Source organism: Squalius cephalus (genome assembly GCF_949319135.1).
Source record: "Squalius cephalus genome assembly, chromosome: 17".
In the NCBI taxonomy this organism is placed as follows: Eukaryota; Metazoa; Chordata; class Actinopteri; order Cypriniformes; family Leuciscidae; genus Squalius; species Squalius cephalus.
Window position 1 is genome coordinate 34,194,705 of NC_137138.1, and position 21,256 is coordinate 34,215,960.

Consider the following 21,256-nt stretch of genomic DNA (forward strand, 5'->3'; position numbering starts at 1 on the left):
AAAATCTGGTCATTGTAGTTTTTATGGCGCCGTCAACTATTGGAACGCCTCAGACTTCGACTACATTACCCACAGTGCACCGCGATGTATTTGTATCCGATGACGGCCGAGGATGGAGGCAGGTAGGGGATTTATGGTTAAAATAAATACGAAATTGGTCTGCAAAGTATCGATTTATTCCACCGACAATGTTCAGGTGACGTCTTAAGTTATAAAAGCGTCGACAAAAGTCTAGTAAGATCTGCTAGGGATTCTTCCAGAGGAAATTTCGTTACTGAGTTTCAAGTTTTCTCATTGTTCTACAGTGGCCTGTGAATCTCTGACTTACAAATGCAGACAAATAGAGTTTGTTTATTCCACGAGTCCCTGTTGTTGTTGTTGTAACACAGTTATTACTCTATACGTGAAAATTACCGTGGTAATACCATGTTTGTGGACATATACCATGTTTTAAAGATACGTACCATGGTATTTAAGTACCTCGGAGTACCCAGTAAATACAAAGTACACGAACATGTAATTATTATGGTATTACCATTGCTTCATCAGGGGTTCAGGGTGACAGAAAGTGCAAGCAATGCATGTTGACAGTGTGTCGCAACTCTATCTCTCCAGTTCTAGCCAAGTATGAGAATCAGTTTTCCGAGTATCTAGAAGAGCTTCCTGAAGCCGACGAGCCGGTGTGGATCCTGGGAGAGTGTTACAATGTTAAAACAAGTAAGACAAGCCACAAGTTCATAATGCAAAATCAGTTCAATATTTCAACACATTCACTATTACTGAATGGGAATTTGCATTATATCAGCTACCCTGCTCTAGTCTCAAAAGCTGTATTAGTTTACCACTAATTAAGATATTACATTTGGGTTACACTTAAGGTGTCCTTATTACAATGTAATTATACAAGTAAGTACTGTGTAATTATTAATTAACAACATGTGCTAACCTTAAGGTTTAGTTGCTTGTAATTATGCATCATTTACTGTCATTACGGTTACACTTTATTTTAAGGTGTAATTTTTACAGTGTAATTATACAATAATAATGAACTACATGTACTTACTATAGAGTTAGGGTAGGATTAGGGTTTGGTTGAGGGTTAGTTGCATGTAATTATGCATAAATTACTGTTATTACTATGGTAGGTACATGTAACATATGCAACAAGGACACTGTAAAATAAAGTGTTACCGTTATTACTATAGTAAATACTTTTAATCAACTGATATTGGTTATTTTGATGGCCGATGCTGAGCATGGTGATAAATATATATTTAGATCTGTGAAAAGATTAATCGCATCCAAAATAAAAGTTTGTGTTTACATAATATATGTGTGTGTACTGTGTATAATTATTTTGTATATATAAATACACACACATGTATGTATTTATTTAAGAAATATAAATATTTGCAATATAAATATTTTATATATAAATAACACATTTTTCTTAAATATATACATGCAAGTGTGTGTATTTATATATATACAAAATAATTATACACAGTACACACACATATATTATGTAAACACAAACTTTTATTTTGGATGCGATTAATCGCGATTAATCTTTTCACAGCCCTAATGTATATATATATACAGAATGGCTCTTTTGGCATTCTGAACGTTGTATTTGCATTAATTTCATGTGAACGGAAGAGAGGCTCTCGAGAGCGTGTGTAAACGTCACATCCTTATGATTCTCCATGCAAAAACAAAGTCCTTCACGTAAATATCAGTCTACAGGCTTTCATAGACAACCTAGGAAGTCGTGGAAGGTCTCTTTTATTTAATTTGGTTACAAGTTGTTCAAACATTAGCAATAAAAAAAGCGATTAATACATGAGAATTCTTACATATAGCCCTGTAACAAAAAGGCAGTAAGCACTGTAAGCAACAGTGCCCTCGCTGATCTGGCAAGTCTGTGTGCGCCGGGAGTGCACTGATTATATGAACACTTTGGCCGATACGATAACCGATAATTCTTTATGTTTGAAAGCCAATGACCGATATATTGGCCTATAAATCTAAATCCAAATTTTTATATAATTTCTGAGAGCCTGATTACAAAAGCAAAAGTCTCACCATTAAAATCCATTTCCCAAACACACAATTATAATGATCTTATTATAATGTTATGTAGCCGATATGACAGACTTGCGCTGCACATGTTGCACTGAACTGTATTTTCCTTTTTTTAAGTGATTTTAATCATATTTCAAGCAATTCAAAGCCATCATGTTGAACAGTGCGCATCTGAAGTGTCTCAGCTGAAGGAAATAATACATTATTATGCAGCTTTATTATATCAGACAAATCTTCTTATCAGGCCGATAACGGTAACAGTAAAAACTAACATATATCAACCGATACCGATATGGTGGCCGATATATCGTGCATCCCTAGCAAAATATATATATTCTCAAATAAAATAAAGCGCTGGATTCTCAGTGTCGAAAATAAAAGTCACTTTTCAGGAAAACAGAAAAACAAATAATTATTATATATCGGCCAACGAATAAACGTATAACAAAGACACTGTAAAACAGTGTTACTTAAATCCTCAAGCTAAAACGATCATTGTGTCTCTTCCAGAGAAATCAGAGCTGCTCTCGGACGTGCGATCGCGGCTGTGGTTCACATACAGGAAGAAGTTTTCTCCTATAGGTAAGTGGAGAAGACACTAGTGGATCTGATTCAAGCCAGGACTGATTACAGGACGCTCAGTGTGTCCGAGTGCAGAGAAGTGTGTCCGAGTTTTTATTTAGCTATGTATTTTACATTTACATTTATGCATTTGGCAGACGCTTTTGTCCAAAGCGACTCACAGTGCATGTCAAGGTACACATTTACATTCTCATCAGTTCTTGCTTTCCCTGGGAATTTTAGGAATGTTATCTAATGTAATGTCTCGTCCCCATGTCGGACGTGTTGTTTTGTAAAGCACGTTGGTCGGCTTCGGCTGTATATATTGTGGGTGAACGTGATTTCACCAAGTACCACATGTTCCTGGATCAACGTCTTTGTTGATCCTGGAACAACTTTCCAATCAACCAATCACATTAGAGGGACAAGTTTACAGTTTATGTCAAGTTTAGGCTTAGACCCAGGGTGAGGTGCTTCGACATCAGTGTTATTCACTTCTCATTTTAGGGAAAAGTTATGGGTAGGGTTAGGGTAAGGACTACATTTTGGGATAGGAATGTTATTCCAGGATCAGCAAAATATGTGGACCCAGGAGCATGTCTTACTCGGTGAGCATATACTGTGCTGTATAAATACAGGTTGAGTGTGTCTGTGTCCGCAGGAGGAACGGGCCCTTCGTCGGATGCGGGATGGGGGTGCATGCTCCGCTGTGGACAGATGATCCTGGCGCAGGCGTTGGTGTGCCGGCACCTCGGACGAGGTGAGCAAACGCCTCACAGATCGTAACGGGAATTGTCGTTTTAACGATGTGCGATCTGACGTTATTGAGTATCAGTATCATAGTATTAACATCACATGAAGACGCCATTTTTCTCAGAGTATCAGCATGGTTATGGTTACAAATGTGATATTGATTTTATTCAACAGTCAATAAACAAGAAGTTAATAGATGTCTCCCAGATTGGTGTAGAGCTGGTGTACGCTAATATTGTAATTGTCATTACATTGACATTAAATTAACATTATATTGACATTACATTGTAATTGTCGTTTTAGCGATGTGCGATCTGACGTTATTGAGTATATCCCTCACTTTATAAACACACTAGAGAGTGCACACATACACTGCGTGATGTAGACTAGTGTGTTAGACTAGTGCGTGATTAATCTATTAAAATGCATTTATAATGCGTCAATATTCAAGATAAGGGGCTAAAATACCTCTGTGTGCCTTTTATATTTATATAATTTAATATAGTTAATATCGCATGAAGAGTGGCATTTTTCTCCAAGTTTCAGCATGGTTAATAATGTGATATTGATTTTATACAACAGGGTAGGGTTGCACCAGCCATTCGCAAGTTCTTTCTTAAATTGGAACGTGAAGTCCGCACTAGAGGCTTAGTAACTACTAGCTAGTTTGTAACTAACTCTGTACTTTATTCTGTTGCAGCATTTGTTCGTAAGGCAGAACGTAGATAGTAGGTCATAAGCTCTCCGTAAAGTAATGCGTAGTCGCATAATATGACGTTTAGCCTCGATGATCCAATAGCAGCCTTCAATACGTGAGCAGAAGTTGTGTTGAAATGCCGTGAATTTCAGTTTATCCTTCATTCTTTTGCCTCACGTTACTAACGGTAAAAATAAGTTTCCATTAAATACGATAGCCTACTTGATCATGAATAACATACGTGTTTTTATATGTAAATAACATTCAGAAACTGCATTTGAAATTAAATTAATAAGGACCAGTAAATAAATATTGATACAAAAAAACATAAGAAATTACGTTTATTGATTATGACTGATATTTGACATGCACAACATGGAGCGGCGGGCTGTTCAAGACAGGTTAGTGTTAAAGAGCCGCTAACAAAGTAATCTATTCACATAATGTTCTCTCTCTTAAAATGTAAGCGAGTGTAAATGTCAGCATTATCATATATGTCTAAAGAATTGAAGTCTGTCAGGTAAAAGAAGAGCTTATTGATGCAGTTCAGTCTGTCTGATATTTTAGTCCCACCGTTACTCCTGATCAGAGGCTGCCGTAAATATTTAGTTTATACGTAGAGTTACGCTTCAACTAAGTTTAATGGTGCAATGCAAAAATATTTAGAAGTGCGCAAGTCGTAACTTAGTGTCCATTTACGTCAAAACTAGGCTAAGTTGTAACTTACGCACAGTTGGTGCAACCGACCCCTGTTCAATAAACAAGTTAATAGCAAATGTCTCCCAGATTGGTGTAGAGCTGAAACGGGTTACGCTAATATTGTAATTCTCATTACATTGACATTACATTGTAATTATCATTTAGCGATGTACGATCTGACGTTGAGTATATCCCTTGCTTTACAAAAACACTAGAGAGTGCGGCGCGCACATACACACTACGTGATGTAGTCTAGTGGGTTAGACTAGTGCGTGATTTACTCTATAAAATGCATTTATAATGCCTCAATATTCAAGATAAGGGGCAAAAATACCTCTGTATGTCTTTTATATTTATATCATTTAATATAGTTAAAGCTTTTTCCTTAAAAAAAAATTCTTCATGCCTTAAAATATCTTGAATGTAACTCGACACCTTTGCCTCGTTTAGTATACACGGTTCTTTGAATATGCAAATGAGCCCCGCCTCCACTCACTCACTCACTCAGCTCAGAGATGTTTCCTATTGATTATATGATTGATATTGATTAAATGTAAGAATTTTGGCACAAAAGATGATGCATACGTTTAATTAGCTGGCTTTATAAAGTTAAACATGCCCATAAAAGTTAAAAATCCATTTAAACTGATTGGAAAAGATGATTTCTGTCCCTGCTGCGAACTGACCACCGCACAGAATATGGAGAATATGAAGAACTGTAGTAGTCGGCTGTTCACGGCAGTCCTAAACCTGGAAAGGCATCAACACAACAACACACTCGGCAGAATAGCGTCTAATTATCGTAATCGAGAAAATCCCAGAAAATACTGAGATTATAATTTTTTGCCAATATCACCTGATTAGCTGCTACCACGCTACTCATACTGTCCTCTATGATGCTGTAGTGAAGGGTTATGAACGCCTCTATGATGCTGTAGTGATGGGTTATGAACGCCTCTATGATGCTGTAGTGAAGGGTTATGAACGCCTCTATGATGCTGTAGTGAAGGGTTATGAACGCCTCTATGATGCTGTAGTGAAGGGTTATGAACGCCTCTATGATGCTGTGGTGAAGGGTTATGAACGCCTCTATGATGCTGTGGTGAAGGGTTATGAACGCCTCTATGATGCTGTGGTGAAGGGTTATGAACGCCTCTATGATGCTGTAGTGAAGGGTTATGAACGCCTCTCTGATGCTGTAGTGAAGGGTTATGAACGCCTCTATGATGCTGTGGTGAAGGGTTATGAACGCCTCTATGATGCTGTGGTGAAGGGTTATGAACGCCTCTATGATGCTGTAGTGAAGGGTTATGAACGCCTCTATGATGCTGTAGTGAAGGGTTATGAACGCCTCTATGATGCTGTGGTGAAGGGTTATGAACGCCTCTATGATGCTGTAGTGAAGGGTTATGAACGCCTCTATGATGCTGTGGTGAAGGGTTATGAACGCCTCTATGATGCTGTGGTGAAGGGTTATGAACGCCTCTATGATGCTGTAGTGAAGGGTTATGAACGCCTCTATGATGCTGTAGTGAAGGGTTATGAACGCCTCTATGATGCTGTGGTGAAGGGTTATGAACGCCTCTATGATGCTGTAGTGATGGGTTATGAACGCCTCTATGATGCTGTAGTGAAGGGTTATGAACGCCTCTATGATGCTGTAGTGAAGGGTTATGAACGGCTCTATGATGCTGTAGTGAAGGGTTATGAACGCCTCTATGATGCTGTAGTGAAGGGTTATGAACGGCTCTATGATGCTGTAGTGAAGGGTTATGAACGCCTCTATGATGCTGTGGTGAAGGGTTATGAACGGCTCTATGATGCTGTAGTGAAGGGTTATGAACGCCTCTATGATGCTGTAGTGAAGGGTTATGAACGGCTCTATGATGCTGTAGTGAAGGGTTATGAACGCCTCTCTGCTTCTCTGCTGTAGACTGGCGGTGGGATCCAGAGAAACATCAGCCCAGAGAGTATCACCGGATCCTGAGCTGCTTTCTAGACAAGAAGGACAGCTGCTACTCCATACATCAGATGGGTGAGGCTTACAGTGTGTGTGTGTGTGTGTGTGTGTAGGCCTGTCACGATAACAAATTTTGCTGGACGATAAATTGTCCAAGAAATTATCGCGATAAACGATAATATTGTCGTTCTGAGACCATTTTCATTTAATATAATTATAATGGCATAATAATGCAGGTACACCTTTTCAACGATCTATAAACTTTTATTTCTAAAGAATATTAAACATTGAAAACGGAAAACATTTTAAATATCCAAAAAAAATGAACAAAACAACCAAAAACAATGAAAGCAATGGACTCTTCAAGAGGACAGACGCCGAAATAAACAAAATAACTAACAAAATAAATGTCTGTTAATAAATAAAATGGATGTAAAATTGCACTTCAAAAAATATTAAACATTAGGCTTTAGACATTAGGCATAAATAGTGATACATTCCATAACAGGCCAAACTGACAGTTAGGACCTTTGTAAACAAATAAAAAAAAGCCTCAACAAGCCATATCACACCATTCTGCACTGTCCTCCTGTTACTTTGTCAAGTGATTGTGTACTGTCGGGAAGACGGAGACGCACTTTATTGCGTGTATGCTACGCACTGAAAATACTTGGTTAGTATTAGGGGTGAGGAGTGCGTGCGTATTACACGCCATAAAGAGCGTATCATATGCACGCAAAAAAACTATTTTTGGCGTATAAATGGCACGAGAAATAACATTCGTGGTATAGATACGCATTTTCATGTGATCGGGCTCGCTGTCGCAACTCACAATTAGCGTCTTCTCTCTCTCCCGGCAGTAGCCGCAAACGCGGCGCCGCCTCCCCACACACCATGCAACTGACAACAAGAGGGTTCACTCCTCCTATACGCTAAAGAACCGAGCGAGAGTGGTCATCCAGTCTCTTTGGTAGAGAGAGAGAGACGAGGAAAACAAACAAGCATGCAAATGGAATTATCGCGGCCGGAAAAATTATCGAGCTCATTTTTTTTTATCGTGCGATTAATTGACTTATCGACTATCGCGACAGGCCTATGTGTGTGTGTGTGTGTGTGTGTGTACTTGTACAACTATCTTTGTGAGGACCAGTTTGAGTTTTAGACCATTGGAGTGAGGACTAAGAGAGTAAAGTGAGGACATCTTGGCCGGTCCTCAGTTTCTGAGAGACTTTAAAGGCATGTTTGAGGGTCAAGACTTGGTTTTAGGGATAAGGTTATAATGAGGTCAAGGGTCGGTTTAGGGTCAGGGGTCTGGATAGGCACTTAGTTGTGATGGGTAAGGTTAGGGTAAGTGGCTAGAGATTGCATTGTGTCAATGAATGTCCTCATAAAGATAGATGTACAAGAATGTGTGTGTGTGTGTGTGTGTGTGTGTGTGTGTGTGAGTGCTGTACAGCAGTGGTACTGAAGTCTGTGTATTGTGTGTGTGTGTGTGTGTGTGTGTGTGTGTGTGTTCTGTACAGCAGTGGTACTGAAGTCTGTGTATTGTGTGTGTGTGTGTGTGTGTGTGTGTGTGTGTGTGTGTGTTCTGTACAGCAGTGGTACTGAAGTCTGTGTATTGTGTGTGTGTGTGTGTGTGTGTGTGTGTGTGTGTGTGTGTGTGTGTGTGTGTGAGTGCTGTACAGCAGTGATACTGAAGTCTGTGTAGTGTGTGTGTGTGTGTGTATGTGTGTGTGTGTGTGTGTGTGTGTGTGTGTGAGTGCTGTACAGCAGTGGTACTGAAGTCTGTGTATTGTGTGTGTGTGTGTGTGCAGCTCAGATGGGCGTTGGCGAGGGCAAGTCTGTGGGAGAATGGTATGGACCGAACACAGTGGCGCAAGTACTCAAGCAAGTGTCTTTTCTTTTATTCCAAACATTCTTGAAAATAATATTTTGTTGTTACACACGTTTGTCCTTATTTTGAAGAGGTGGTTTTACACGTTCCACCCTCCCAAATACAGTGGTCTGTGTTAAAAGGACCTGCTTTTTTACATTTCCAACTTTCTTAAAGTTCCCCTGTAGTCGATCATTTTATCCCTTAAAACTCATCTTTGATCAGCAAAATTACATAATTAAATGTTTTTCCTTGAAAAAAAATTCTTCATGTGTTAAAATATCTTGAATGTAACTCGACACCCTTGCCTCATTTAGTATTCGCGGTTCTATGAATATGCAAATGAGCCCGCCTCCACTCACTCACTCACTCAGCTCAGAGATCCACTGGTTGACGATCACACGTTGATCTGATTGGTTACAAGGTCGTTTGTGCTCAAAGGTTGGGGTGAGCTAATGGCCAGTGTGTGTTTGCTTGCAGGAAACTGGCCCTGTTTGATGACTGGAATACTCTGGCTGTGTATGTGTCCATGGACAACACAGTCGTCATTGAAGACATCAGTAAGTGTCTTTTTCTGATTAGTCAAGTCACATTTATTTATATGGTGCTTTATACAATACAGATTGTTTTAAAGCATCAAGAGAAGTGTAAATGTTGCAAAGTTCATCAGTTAGTAAAGTAGTAAACTGGACTTTCAGCTGTAAAGTAGCAGTTTTGTTCTCATCCGATGGTGTATGTGCAGTAAAATTGATAATATTACTGAATATTAATTGCACAACTAAGCAAGCCAAAGGCGACAGACACTAGCTGTTTCCATCCACATATTTCTATGCAAATTTTAGGATATTGCACAAAAAAATGCTTAATGGAAATGCAGAGATGTGCATAATTTCTAAAAATGTGGATAAAAAACTTGTGCGCTCAATCGAGGCGGATATATATTTTTATCCGATAAGACGACATGCACATAAACTACAATGGAAACAAATATATATATAATAAAAAATAAAATAATGATATTTGGATAACTGGAGTAACCAGTGGACCAATGGCGTCGCAGCATCTCTAATGTTGGTTTGGTGTTTCTGAAACGCCGGAGTCGAAGTGTGTGATCAGAATGATTTGGTTTAACTCCCTCCAGAAGCGTCTCACACACGAGTGTGTTCCCGAACGCCAGCATCCGAACGTTAGAGAACACGACAGCGGTTATTGAGTTTCGTCTGACGCTCTGAGACACACTCGTTTATGATGGAGGGAAAAAGAGCAACTACTGATATTTTAAGTAATTTGCGTCAAGTGAAGATTTTGTTCTCTTGAACGCACGGGATTGAAACACTGATTCATTCGCAAATGTTTTAGATATTCCAATTTTGTGCATAAATTAAATTCGCAACTTTGGATGGAAACATTGCTTGTGGTAATAGGGGTGTGATGGTTAGTATATAACCGTGAGACCGACGGTTATAGTTGAACACCGTCATTAGATCTCTATAACCGCCAAAACTGTGTTATTCAAATATTTTTTACAAACATTTTTTATCATAGAGAATGTTTAAACACTAATTAAAAACAATTGTTAACAGTCTGTGTCATTAATGGTCTATGTCGTTTCCAACTGTATTTGATTCTTTGCCAAGTACCAACGCAAGTTTTGTTTTGAAAATCGTCAGACATGATTTTTACCACTTCATTCACTTTTGCTTTGTAGAAAGCCTTTCTTCAAAGCGAATTTCGTTTTGTATAAATTGTATATTAATTTTAATAAATGTTTCATCAACCAATTGCATGTATTTAATAAATAAAAAGCAAATATAGCAGACAATATAATAACCATGACATGGAGGCGCCGGTGTGCCGCGTTCACTTGCATTGCATTGTGAACTAGAGCGCATCTCATCGTAAATGAATGAAACTCAGCGTAGGCCTATGCCTCATACATTAGTATTAAATATCTTTGCTGCATCCTTTCTAGAACAGACAAGGGTTTTCTTGCGGCTCGCATCAGCAGAGCATTGCATCGTCCATAGACCGCAAAACAATCAGCGGATGGCGGGCGGGTGCGGCTTTGAAATTTTGTCAAAAAACATTGGTGTGGATGATGAGTTTTGTGATGCGGTTGCGGATGAAATAATACCCCATCCGCGTATCTCTATCGATAACAACATTGAACACTACACAAATATTAATTTTATTTTTTTTAATTTAGGCGATCAAATAGCTAATCAGTGTCTGCTCGTTTATTCAAACTAAGTTCTCCTATAACAGACGAACGTAGCAACGACGACGGTTATGTTACGAACCATCACATTTGACTTGCGTCATAACCGTCATCACCACCCCTAAGTGGCAAGAAACCCAAACCTCATCAGGTGACAGAAATGGAGAGAGAAATGTGATAGTTCTTCGGCATTATCACAATGCTGGAGGGATTGTGGGGGAACATGTGCGTATATGCTGGGAATGTCCCGAAGTGCAAGTGTATTGGCAGGGGGTTAAAAGGGAAATTTTTTAGGAAAAGTTTTAGGAAGAGATATATCAATGCACCCAGGTTTCCCCTCGGATCAGTTTAGTAAATCCCACTAATTTGTATTGCATATATTATTAATGGCAGCTAGGAAAATATTCACTGTGGATTAGATGAGGGTGCATGAACCTATTGACAGAATGGACTCAAACACTGAAATACTGTGTGTTTATATATATATATATTTGAGAAAATGACTGCAGATTTGCAGTTAAAATCAGACTTTCGACAAAAGTGGGCACTTATTGAAACATATTTGCTTGAAGGAAATATCTTTAATTTATATTATTGTTTGAACCCTATAAATAATGTACTGGTATGTGATGTATTTACTGAAGTGCTGTCTGGGACTTTTGTATTTATTTTAACTTTTTTTTTTTTTTTTTTTCTTTCTTTTTTCTTCATTGGTTTTTTTTTCTTCACTTTTTTGTTTATTTATTTATTTACTTTTCATTATTAATATTATAAGTAAATGTCATGTACAAGTGTTTTGTTTTGGAAAAGAAATTCGATAAATACACAGTTAAAAAAAAAGCCTGACAAATAATCAACCTTAAAGGTGCAGTGTGTAATATATTTAGGAGGATCTGCTGATAGAAATGCAATATCATATACATAACTATGTTTTCAGTGGCGTATAAAGACCTTACATAATAAACCATTATGTTTTTATTAGCTTAGATTGAGCATTTCCCTCTACACACACCGCGGGTCCGCTTACATCGACATGTTTCTACAGTGGCCCTGAGCGGACAAACGCGTTTTGTCACTATGTTGTTCTTCGTGTAAAGAAGCGAGCTAAAGTCAGCGAATAAAACACTGACACAATGATGAACAAGTAACAATAATATTCACAATAACATCGTTTTACTGAATAATCAAGTAAACCTAATTTCTTAATTTATCTTTGTAAAGAAACCTCAGTGTTTAACTGGCTACTCTCTACTGTCTCAGACGACGACATCACTTCCTGTCCGCCACCGTAACTTCTGTTGGGTGCAGTTCACAACCTCACCACTAGATGCCGCTAAAATCACACACTGCACCTTTAACTCTTCTTGTTTCTCTCTTCCACTCTTCTTGACGAGCAGAGAAGCAGTGTCAGCAGCCGGGCCGGAGCGGTTCAGAGGCTCTTCATCTTCACACACAACGGCCCCTGGACTGGAGGCCCCTGCTCCTGGTCATTCCTCTGCGAATGGGCATCAACAGCATCAACCCCGTCTACATTCAGGCCTTCAAAGTATGACGCTTCTCTGATGTTCAGCCCAAGTGCATGATCTTGATGGCCCTTCATGTCTCACATGTTTCATATCTTCGTTTACTAGGAGTGTTTCAAGATGCCTCAGTCATGTGGTGTTTTGGGAGGAAAGCCCAACCTGGCCTTTTATTTTATTGGATTTATTGGTGAGTTTTCTCAGTCTAATTTTTCAAACTTTGATGATTCTTCTAGCCTGGCTAACGTCAGACCAAGTCTCATTGAGACTTGGTCTGGGAACTACGTGTGCATTTTCTCGTATTTGAGGCGTGGTTTACGAATGCCCAGAGCCGTTTATTGGGCGCTATGAATGTCTATCAAATGCGCCTGTATGTAGCTCATAGCCAATCGCTTCAATTATACCAGATGACGTATGTAGAGTGAGAGAAATTTGACGAGGAAAAAGACGATGGGTCAAAGATTTATTTGTACACGATGGCGTTTAGCGAATATTACCGTTTGTGCAAGATAAACATGAGGGTAGAAGGTAAGGTCGAGTCTGATATAAACAAACTGCTTCGGTGTCGTCATCATCTTGCTGCTCCCTCCCCGTTCTGTGATTGGTTCCCTTTTTCAGGGGAAAATTTGTTCCATGGTGTCCAGACTGCCTAGCAGCGTGAATGAAATCGCGCTGCGAGCAAGGCAGTATGGGGAAACCCAGGCTATGATTCTTCTGGAACAGCCGTGCTTCCACTGTCGGGCCAAAAGCGAGTGTGTTAGTGCGCGCCAGTCGCGTTTCCACTGTCACTTCCAGGCCGAACGAGCGACGGAAGACTTCATGTACCAGCTAGCATCCGCATTGAAGACTTTTACAATCATTTTAGCTCAAGACAGCAGTGAGTGTTTGAATAACTTCTGTTCGTGATCCGATGTGGATTCTGATCACCGTATAAGGCAGAAATATTTATACGCGATGCAAAAGATGCGCTCTAACCATTACCATAGTAAACGTGGTAAATACGGCCGCTTAAAGAAATCAGACAAATCATATAGGCGATCACAATCCTGTATGTATTTTATCTGTCAGTATGTCTCATCTCTTTATACAGGCCTGACTGATATTCAAATGTAGCTCTGCATACGTCACAGAATAAAGCAACTCCGGTTTTTCGAGAGCTTCCTCTGTTTCTCTGTTTAAGGCGAGACACTACAGGTGAATAGGGTGACATTTTTAACTTGCAGATATCACCATGAAACTTTCCCAGTTGATTACCTACATTAAGATGAGAAAAAAATGTATTACAAATTTTCTGTAATTTAATGTTTAAATAAATAAAATCTGAGTATTGGATAAAGCCAGGTTCAAAATTATTTTTTCATTGTGTTCATATATTAGATGGGGAAAATTACAGAGGGATTTATGGATATCTACTTTTGTTATCCTGTAAATCAGAATATACTGTCAGTAGCCTTAAAAACATGATTTTCGCCATGTTTTTTGGAATAAAATGTTATATAAATCAGGCTAGGAATAATATATTTTCAAATCCCTCTGTAAATGTCTTCATAATATAACTAGGTACAAGACTGGAAAGTTAGGTGTATATCGGTGCTACTGAAGTGGAGATTTCGGACTTGGAGTATGAGAGAAAAGTCATTTTTAGAAAACGGGCTTTAAAGATTTATTATTATCCAATGAGATTGCGCATTCAGCCCTTTTACTTTCACAATTGGTTGCTAATAAAAAGGAAATTACCATATTTGGATCCGACAGCATTGTACAGGAGAGAGAGAGCTTTCCAGCGGTGTGTGTGATGACAGAGAGCAGCGGGAGGATTTACAACGCCAACTTTTGTTGAATTTATGAGAAATCTACAGATGCAAACAGACAAAGTGTAGTAAAATAAAGACCTAAATGTGTATTCCGGACCTTTTTTCACCACAAGTCTGAAAGAAGACATGTTATTGAAGACAAATATCCAAAAATCTCAAAATTGACCAGTAAAAAAAAAAACGATGTTTTTGCCTGCCGTGTCTCGCCTTAATAAAATACCACTTTATTTCTGTGTGACTAATGTGCAATCTTGACACAAATTGATTCATTAAAGTAAATTTATCACGTGTAAAACTGTGGTAAAACATTGATTGCTTGGGTTATAAATCTTTAAGTAAACTACAAAAATGTCAGCAAACGGTCGCTTTTCTCGTTTGCGATCTCGCTAGTTTCCACTCATTTCTTTCTGATTCGTTTTCTGATAAAACTTCCATTTGTTGGTGAAATTATGAGTTTGTGTGACGTTGTTCCAGAGAGGCGTGTTACGGGCGTGTTTTAGTGAAGCGCTGCGGAGCTTCTGGCCCGAGTGTGGTTTTGTGCTCCAGGTTCAAGGCTATTGGCCCCGCCCGCCCCGTTTAACGCCCCGGCTCGCACTGGCCCGACAGTGGAAACGCGGATAATGATTCCTATGAAAATGAATAAAAAAAGTGATGCTTTATCCATGTGTCATAGAGGCATTCACATTTGTGCTTCTTCAGATGACGAGCTGATCTATCTGGACCCTCACACTACGCAGCAGGCCGTGGACTCTGAGTCAGGCAGTGCTGTGGACGACCAGAGCTATCACTGCCAGAGGACCCCTCACCGCATGAAGATCACCAGCCTGGACCCTTCGGTTGCACTGGTGAGAGATCAGACTCTGTGAGAGATCAGACTCTGTGTGCTTCCCTTCAGCCAAACCTTGTTTAGCACCAAGATAACCCATGGGTCAAATGTTTGAAATGTGTCATGGTTTTGAAAAACTGCTCTAAGGCCCAGTTTACAGCTGGTGTTGAGATGCGTTTTGGTGGATCAGATCACAAGTAGACGAGGGAGACACATCCCCGGTTACACCTGGTGTTTTAATCCACTCTCAACCACTTCTTCAGAGGAGGGTGTATGAGCGGGTAAATGTGTGGGATTTCAGATCTTTCAATCTAATGGACGAAATAAGATCACGCAATCTACATGAACACGACAGATAAACACACGGAGAGCATCAGCTTTAGTTCTGCTCTTACAGACACAAGATCAGCCGAGCGCTGTGAGTGTGTGTTAGAAATCAGGAACGCTGAGAGAACAGTGTGTTTGGTTCGATTTCCCTCTTCAAACCAAACTCGTGTCTCCAGCTGATAAAGTTTAAACCCGTCCGGCTCGAGCTCTTCTCATAATGTTCACTCATTATTCAGTGGACGAAGAGAAGACGGTCTTTTAGAGGCTGTTTGAACACACTCGATCACATAAGTGTTTACACTACGAAAGCAATCCGGTCGAATGTGTTTCAACTACCTCTGGAAGTGGAGGAAGTGGACGAGCTCAAAACGTTTCAGACCCGTTTACACCTGTGTTTAGAGTCGTCCACTTGTGATCCGATCGACCGAAACACATCTAAACACCAGCTGTGAACAGGGCCTTGCTCACCAAGGCTAGGTTTGGGTATTCTTTGAACTTTAGCAATTCTGATTGTACTTTTTTGATTCCGATTCCCAGTTTCAATTCCAATATGGTAAAAAAAAAATTTAGTAAAACATTTAGATATCAAACATATTTATTCTGTCTTTTTGCAAAACATTGAATACCATGAACAAAAATCAGCAGCCTGAACACTTACTCAAAGAACTTTTGCCTATGCTTTTAACTAAAATAAAACTAGCCTAACTAATATAAGGTTCAAACATTATTAAAGACAAGGAAACGGGCAGTAATAAAATAAGAGCAAATAAACAAATTAGCAATAGCACAAATAAATACTAAACAACGTTCAGGTACAGAAATTAAAATGTAAAATAACACTGCATAGTCTTCACTGTATAAATGAAATAAAGATTAATCTTATTAAAGGGATAGTTCACTTTGAAATTAAATTGTGGTATGTTTTAGCTTACCTGAAGGGCATCCAAGATGTAGGTGTCTTTGTTTCCGCAGTAGTTTCAATTTTGATATTTTTAGGTCAAACCGTTCTTGTCTGACAGTCATTTAATGCAGGTCTGTGGTCACTGTCTCAAAGAGCATGCACAGAGAACACAATTAAACAATTCCCCATCGTCCAAATTAATTCCCCATCGTCCAAATTAAACAATTCCCCATCGTAAGTACACATTGATGGCCTAAGACACGAAACGAGCGGTTTGTGTGAGAAAACGAACAGTATTTATATAGTTTTTACCTCTTATACACAGACACGTCCAAGTGATCTGAGGGCGCGGGCGCATCCTGGTGTGTGTCGTGTGCGCAGACTGGTGCATATATATATACACTAGATGTAAAAACGATACAAATACTGTTCGTTTTCTCACACAAACCGCTCGTTTCATGTCTTAGGCCATCAATGTGTACTTACGATGGGGAATTGTGTTCTCTGTGCATGCTCTTTGAGACAGTGACCATAGACCTGCATTATATGACTGACAGACAAGAACGGTTTGACCTAAAAATATCAAAATTGAAACTACTGCGGAAACAAAGACACCTACATCTTGGATGCCCTTGAGGTAAGCTAAAACATACCACAATTTAATTTCAAAGTGAACTATCCCTTTAAAGCTACAAAAGTGATTCAGTCGAGAGCAGTGAGTGATCAACATTAATGACACAGACGGCCGCAGGTTTATTAGGCTGCTGTCCCTTTAAGAGCTGCACAGATCCAATACACTGATACACATGTTCTCTTTCTCAACTGTTAACGGTCACTTAAGACAAATCTGACTGTGATTACGAAGATATTTTGACATCATTTTGTGTGTATTTCCCGAAAAGGGAAACTCCAGTAGGGAGTCATCAGACCGGTTTCAAAATAATGAGAATGGCACAGAAACCGGGAATCATGGGAAAAGTACAGAAACATTGATCTGATTGCTTGAGCGATATTACCCAGAATAAAGGTGCAAACTTGGCAGATCAGTGCCCAAATTTATTTGAAATGCAATATTTAATACAATTTTTTTTATAGCGCTTTTCACAATACACATTGTTTCAAAGCAGCTTTACAGAAAATGCATGAGTCCACATTACAGTACGGCAGAAACAATGAGCGTATTGAAGTAATGAATACTTGTTTGGCCCACTGATGTGTGTATGTTGGTTTGTTGTTGTTGATTTTTTGCAGTGAAATGTAGAAAATAGAAATTTTTTTTAATGTGCATTTTAATATAATAGTTAGATATAATGCAGTTAAATACAATTTTTACTTTGAGCCCACGTCCCTAAATCAAGCTGGATTTTTGTCCGTTCTTAAATGCTTTGGACATGGGATGCTTTGCTTCTGTTACATGAAGCAGAAAAAGAATCAGAATATTGATGTTTAATAAAAAATATTGCAATTATTATGTAAAGTTATCATTGGTATTATTCTCAGATCTTTTGCATACTGTTGATTGTATTTTACACCCCAAAATAAAAGTATGTACAACTGCCAGAATTGTAATTGAGAACATACCGCTTTAATCAAAGGCCCGTCTGTGCTTCAATTCACGTTTATTTCTATAGCGCTTTTCACAATATTCATTTCAAAGCAGCTTTACAGAGTCCACATCACAAAACATAACGAGCCTGTGAAACCATTTATTTTATATAGCATTTATTTGCTGAGACCATTTCACTTCCGAACGCACGAATGAGAGATTGAGCCAAGCGCTCTGAGCTCCAGATGGTGGAGTGTGTTCAGGCTTGGGTTTGAGTGGCCAGTAAACGTGAGTGTTTGTCCCTAGGGTTTCTTCTGCAAGAGCGAGGAGGACTTCGACAGCTGGTGTGATCTGGTTCAGCAGGTAAGACTGGCACGTCTGCTTGCTGGCTTCATACCTTTAACTTGCTTTTAATAATTCTCTCTGATTTCAAGGAGCTCCTCAAGAAAAGAAACTTGCGTATGTTCGAGCTGGTGGAGAAACATCCCTCTCATTGGCCTCCGTTTGTTCCTCCCACCAAACCAGAGGTTCAGACCACAGGAGCAGGTAATGTGTCAGATCTCCAACCTTTGGCCCCGTTCACACATGGTGTTAAGAAGCGTTTCAGTCGATCGCATCACAAGTGGACGACTCTAAACTAGTGGTCGACCGATATTGGTTTTTTGAAGGCCGATGCCGATATCTTAGAGAGCACGATGGCCGATATAAAGCTGATATTTTATCAATTTTAAATAAATTAGAAAACAAATCTTGAAAATAAACATGCTTATACTTAAGATGGCAACTTCTTGAGTCTGCAATCCTATTACAGTATTTTTCACAAATAAATTAATTGTTCAAAAATATATGAATATGTGAATAAAAAGGAAGTAAACACTGTAACGGGGCACTCAGTAATCTGGTAATATTGTGCGCACTGGTAATCATATTTTTTCAAATAAAGACAAGGTAACGCTAATATTACATACAGTACAAAGAACCACCAAAATGTCAGTACTGAAGTATTAACACGTCTATAAAACATATTCTTCGGGATTGCCCAATCTTTAATGTTATGAGACAGCGCTTTTTTTGTATTTTTTAGCACAAGTACATTTAAAGAATCTTTTTTTTTTTTTTTTTGTCGAAGTTTGTTTTAATTATGTTATACTTATAATATTATGTTGTTAAATGTTCCATGAGCACGGGTGAACCGATGAGAGGCGAATTTGACAAAATGTACATTTATTTAATAACAAATAAAGCGAACTGGAAAATGCAAATGCAACTATATAAAACATTTTAACATGATGGACATGCAACAACTGTTCAGTCAAAACATGAAGGCCTAAATGTTTTTGACTGTTCACTGTTGTGTTTGCACGTTAGCCTTATGAGCGGGATCCTGGTTTCTATAAGAAGTTGATGAAGACCAGTTTATTCACCTTATATCACCTGTACTGGGTTCATTTGCAAAACGTAAATGTAAGAAACTTATCCAAGATGATGATGACGATGATTACTATTATTTAACTGAAGTTATGATTACAAATGACTTTATTTGAATGTATTTTTATCCGCCGGGATGATAGAATTGACGTCATTACGTGAGGACGTAAACGCTTTTGAACCGGTTCATTGAAACGAACTGTCCGAAACAACCGGACTTCCCGTCACTAGCTCTAATAACTGATCTGTGGGGTGTTTTGAGCTGAAATTTCACAGACACATTCTTGTGAAAAGGGGCATAACAGGACTTAAGTTTGGTTCGAAGATGAAAAAAAGAAAGATCTGAAAAGCCATAGATTCAGTAGACTCTCCCCTGAAGAGATCAGGACAGAAGTGGCTGAGAGTGGACAGAAGAGATGGATTAAAACACCTGGGGTCTCATGTATAAAACTGTGCGTGAGATCCTTACTAGAAGTGTACTTGCGGCCGAAAGCAAAAAATGGCGTACGACAAAAAAATATTCAGATTTATAAAACACACATGAGAAATAACCATATGTGGAGCTTACAGCAGCGCCTCGTTTTACTATGCATATCCTCATCTGCATATCATTTGCATATTCATCCACGCGATACGTTTAACGGTACAAGACATTAGGAAAATATGAGATACGGATGTGCGTCACATTACATTGTTAAAAATCATTTAGTAGCCTATCCTTGCCTTGTTTTTGAATAAATAAATCAAATAGTATAAAGTACATTTCAGAGAGAGTTTTTCTCAATCTTTTCCACTGGCCAAATAGTATTTTAATTGCTTTATATTTTTTATGGAAACAGATAGGCCTTATTGTGCATTATTGATCACTTATTTCTGTTCTGCTATTATCACACGCTAATCAATCCTCGCTGTCGTTAAAACATTAAAGCACAGCATGCCACAGGAAAAGTGTTCAAAAGCAGCGCATCCACTACAAATATTATTTATTAGAATATAAAAATTTAATCTAAAAACGTCTCGGTAATGATTTAATGTAATTTAAGTGCTTAACTCCTTTAATGAGAGTGATATATTTAATCTAAGTGTGTTTATTCATTATTTTATGTATTTAAACTGTTATCATGAACATGCACTGTATTAATGATTAGGACTCATAATGAAGATTTAAAGTGGTTTTCCTCCATCGGTCCCTCAGATCACCATCGGTGTCTCCTAAATGTTCGTACGCATGGGTCAGAGTTTGCGTGCAGGTGCGCACATTTTCCCGTCAGTTTTGTTTGTATAAATCATAACATAAGCGTGGGGAGTGGCGTACGGCTCTCACAGGGCCTGTTCTGTGTGAACGCAGCGGTTATAAATGAGTGTCTCCCTCGTCTATTTGTGATCCGATCCACTGTAAACTGGGCCTAAGATACTCTCAGACATTCTGGATAACTGTGGCAAAGTCAATTAGTGTTTCATAACCTGAACATCACTCTTCTCCTAGAGTTCATCGAGTCTCCAGACAAGCTTTTCGAGTCGGAAGAGGAGTTCGAGATCCTGAACGTGTGATCTCGGGCCGGTCGGGTGTCTGAAGCTTGTCTCCGCTCCACAAGTGCCTCAGATCAACACCAAGCAGAAAACACGAGCTCTGGAAACAGGAGAACACAACAAGCCAAGGATCATCCCGTAGCGACTCCGTGTGACGTTAGCCTCACCCAGAGGCCACAGAAACAGAGCTTGACCAGTTGCATGAACTTTCTCGTACTGTACGATGGAGTGAAGGCTTTCATGAGGATGATATCTGTACAGCCTCAACACACTCTTACCTCCTGACGGCAGGAGATCGACCATATGCACAGTAACACTCAATCTCTAATTCAGTGTTATATGAGAAAACCTTACTGGTTAAAAAAAGTGCCTCTATTTGACATATTTATGTTTTTGACTGGTAAAGGTGATGTTTCCTTTCCTTTTTAATGGGTTAATTATGACACCCACCCCTGCACATCTGTAAATATGGCTTCAAATGAAGATATTTAAATATGTTATCGTGTTTTGGATCGGTC

The 21,256-nt window shown here is 38.9% G+C and overlaps 1 protein-coding gene across 1 annotated transcript; it reads left to right on the top strand.

Annotated features, from left to right (window-relative positions):
- The first annotated feature begins 76 nt into the window (after positions 1-76).
- atg4a (autophagy related 4A, cysteine peptidase) lies at positions 77-21,069 on the top strand. Its single transcript, XM_079847172.1, has 13 exons — positions 77-122; positions 616-717; positions 2,596-2,667; positions 3,308-3,406; positions 6,729-6,830; positions 8,570-8,642; positions 9,109-9,188; positions 12,244-12,392; positions 12,478-12,556; positions 14,880-15,025; positions 18,087-18,143; positions 18,215-18,326; positions 20,695-21,069. The coding sequence occupies exons 1-13, from the start codon at positions 113-115 to the stop codon at positions 20,757-20,759; spliced, it is 1,146 nt and encodes a 381-aa protein (XP_079703298.1). The 5' UTR covers positions 77-112; the 3' UTR covers positions 20,760-21,069.
- The last annotated feature ends 187 nt before the right edge of the window (positions 21,070-21,256 follow it).

Coding starts and splice junctions, on each gene's coding strand:
- atg4a (XM_079847172.1), top strand. Junction 2,668..3,307: donor GAAGAAGTTTTCTCCTATAG/GTAAGTGGAGAA, acceptor CTGTGTCCGCAG/GAGGAACGGGCCCTTCGTCG. Junction 9,189..12,243: donor AGTCGTCATTGAAGACATCA/GTAAGTGTCTTT, acceptor CTTGACGAGCAG/AGAAGCAGTGTCAGCAGCCG.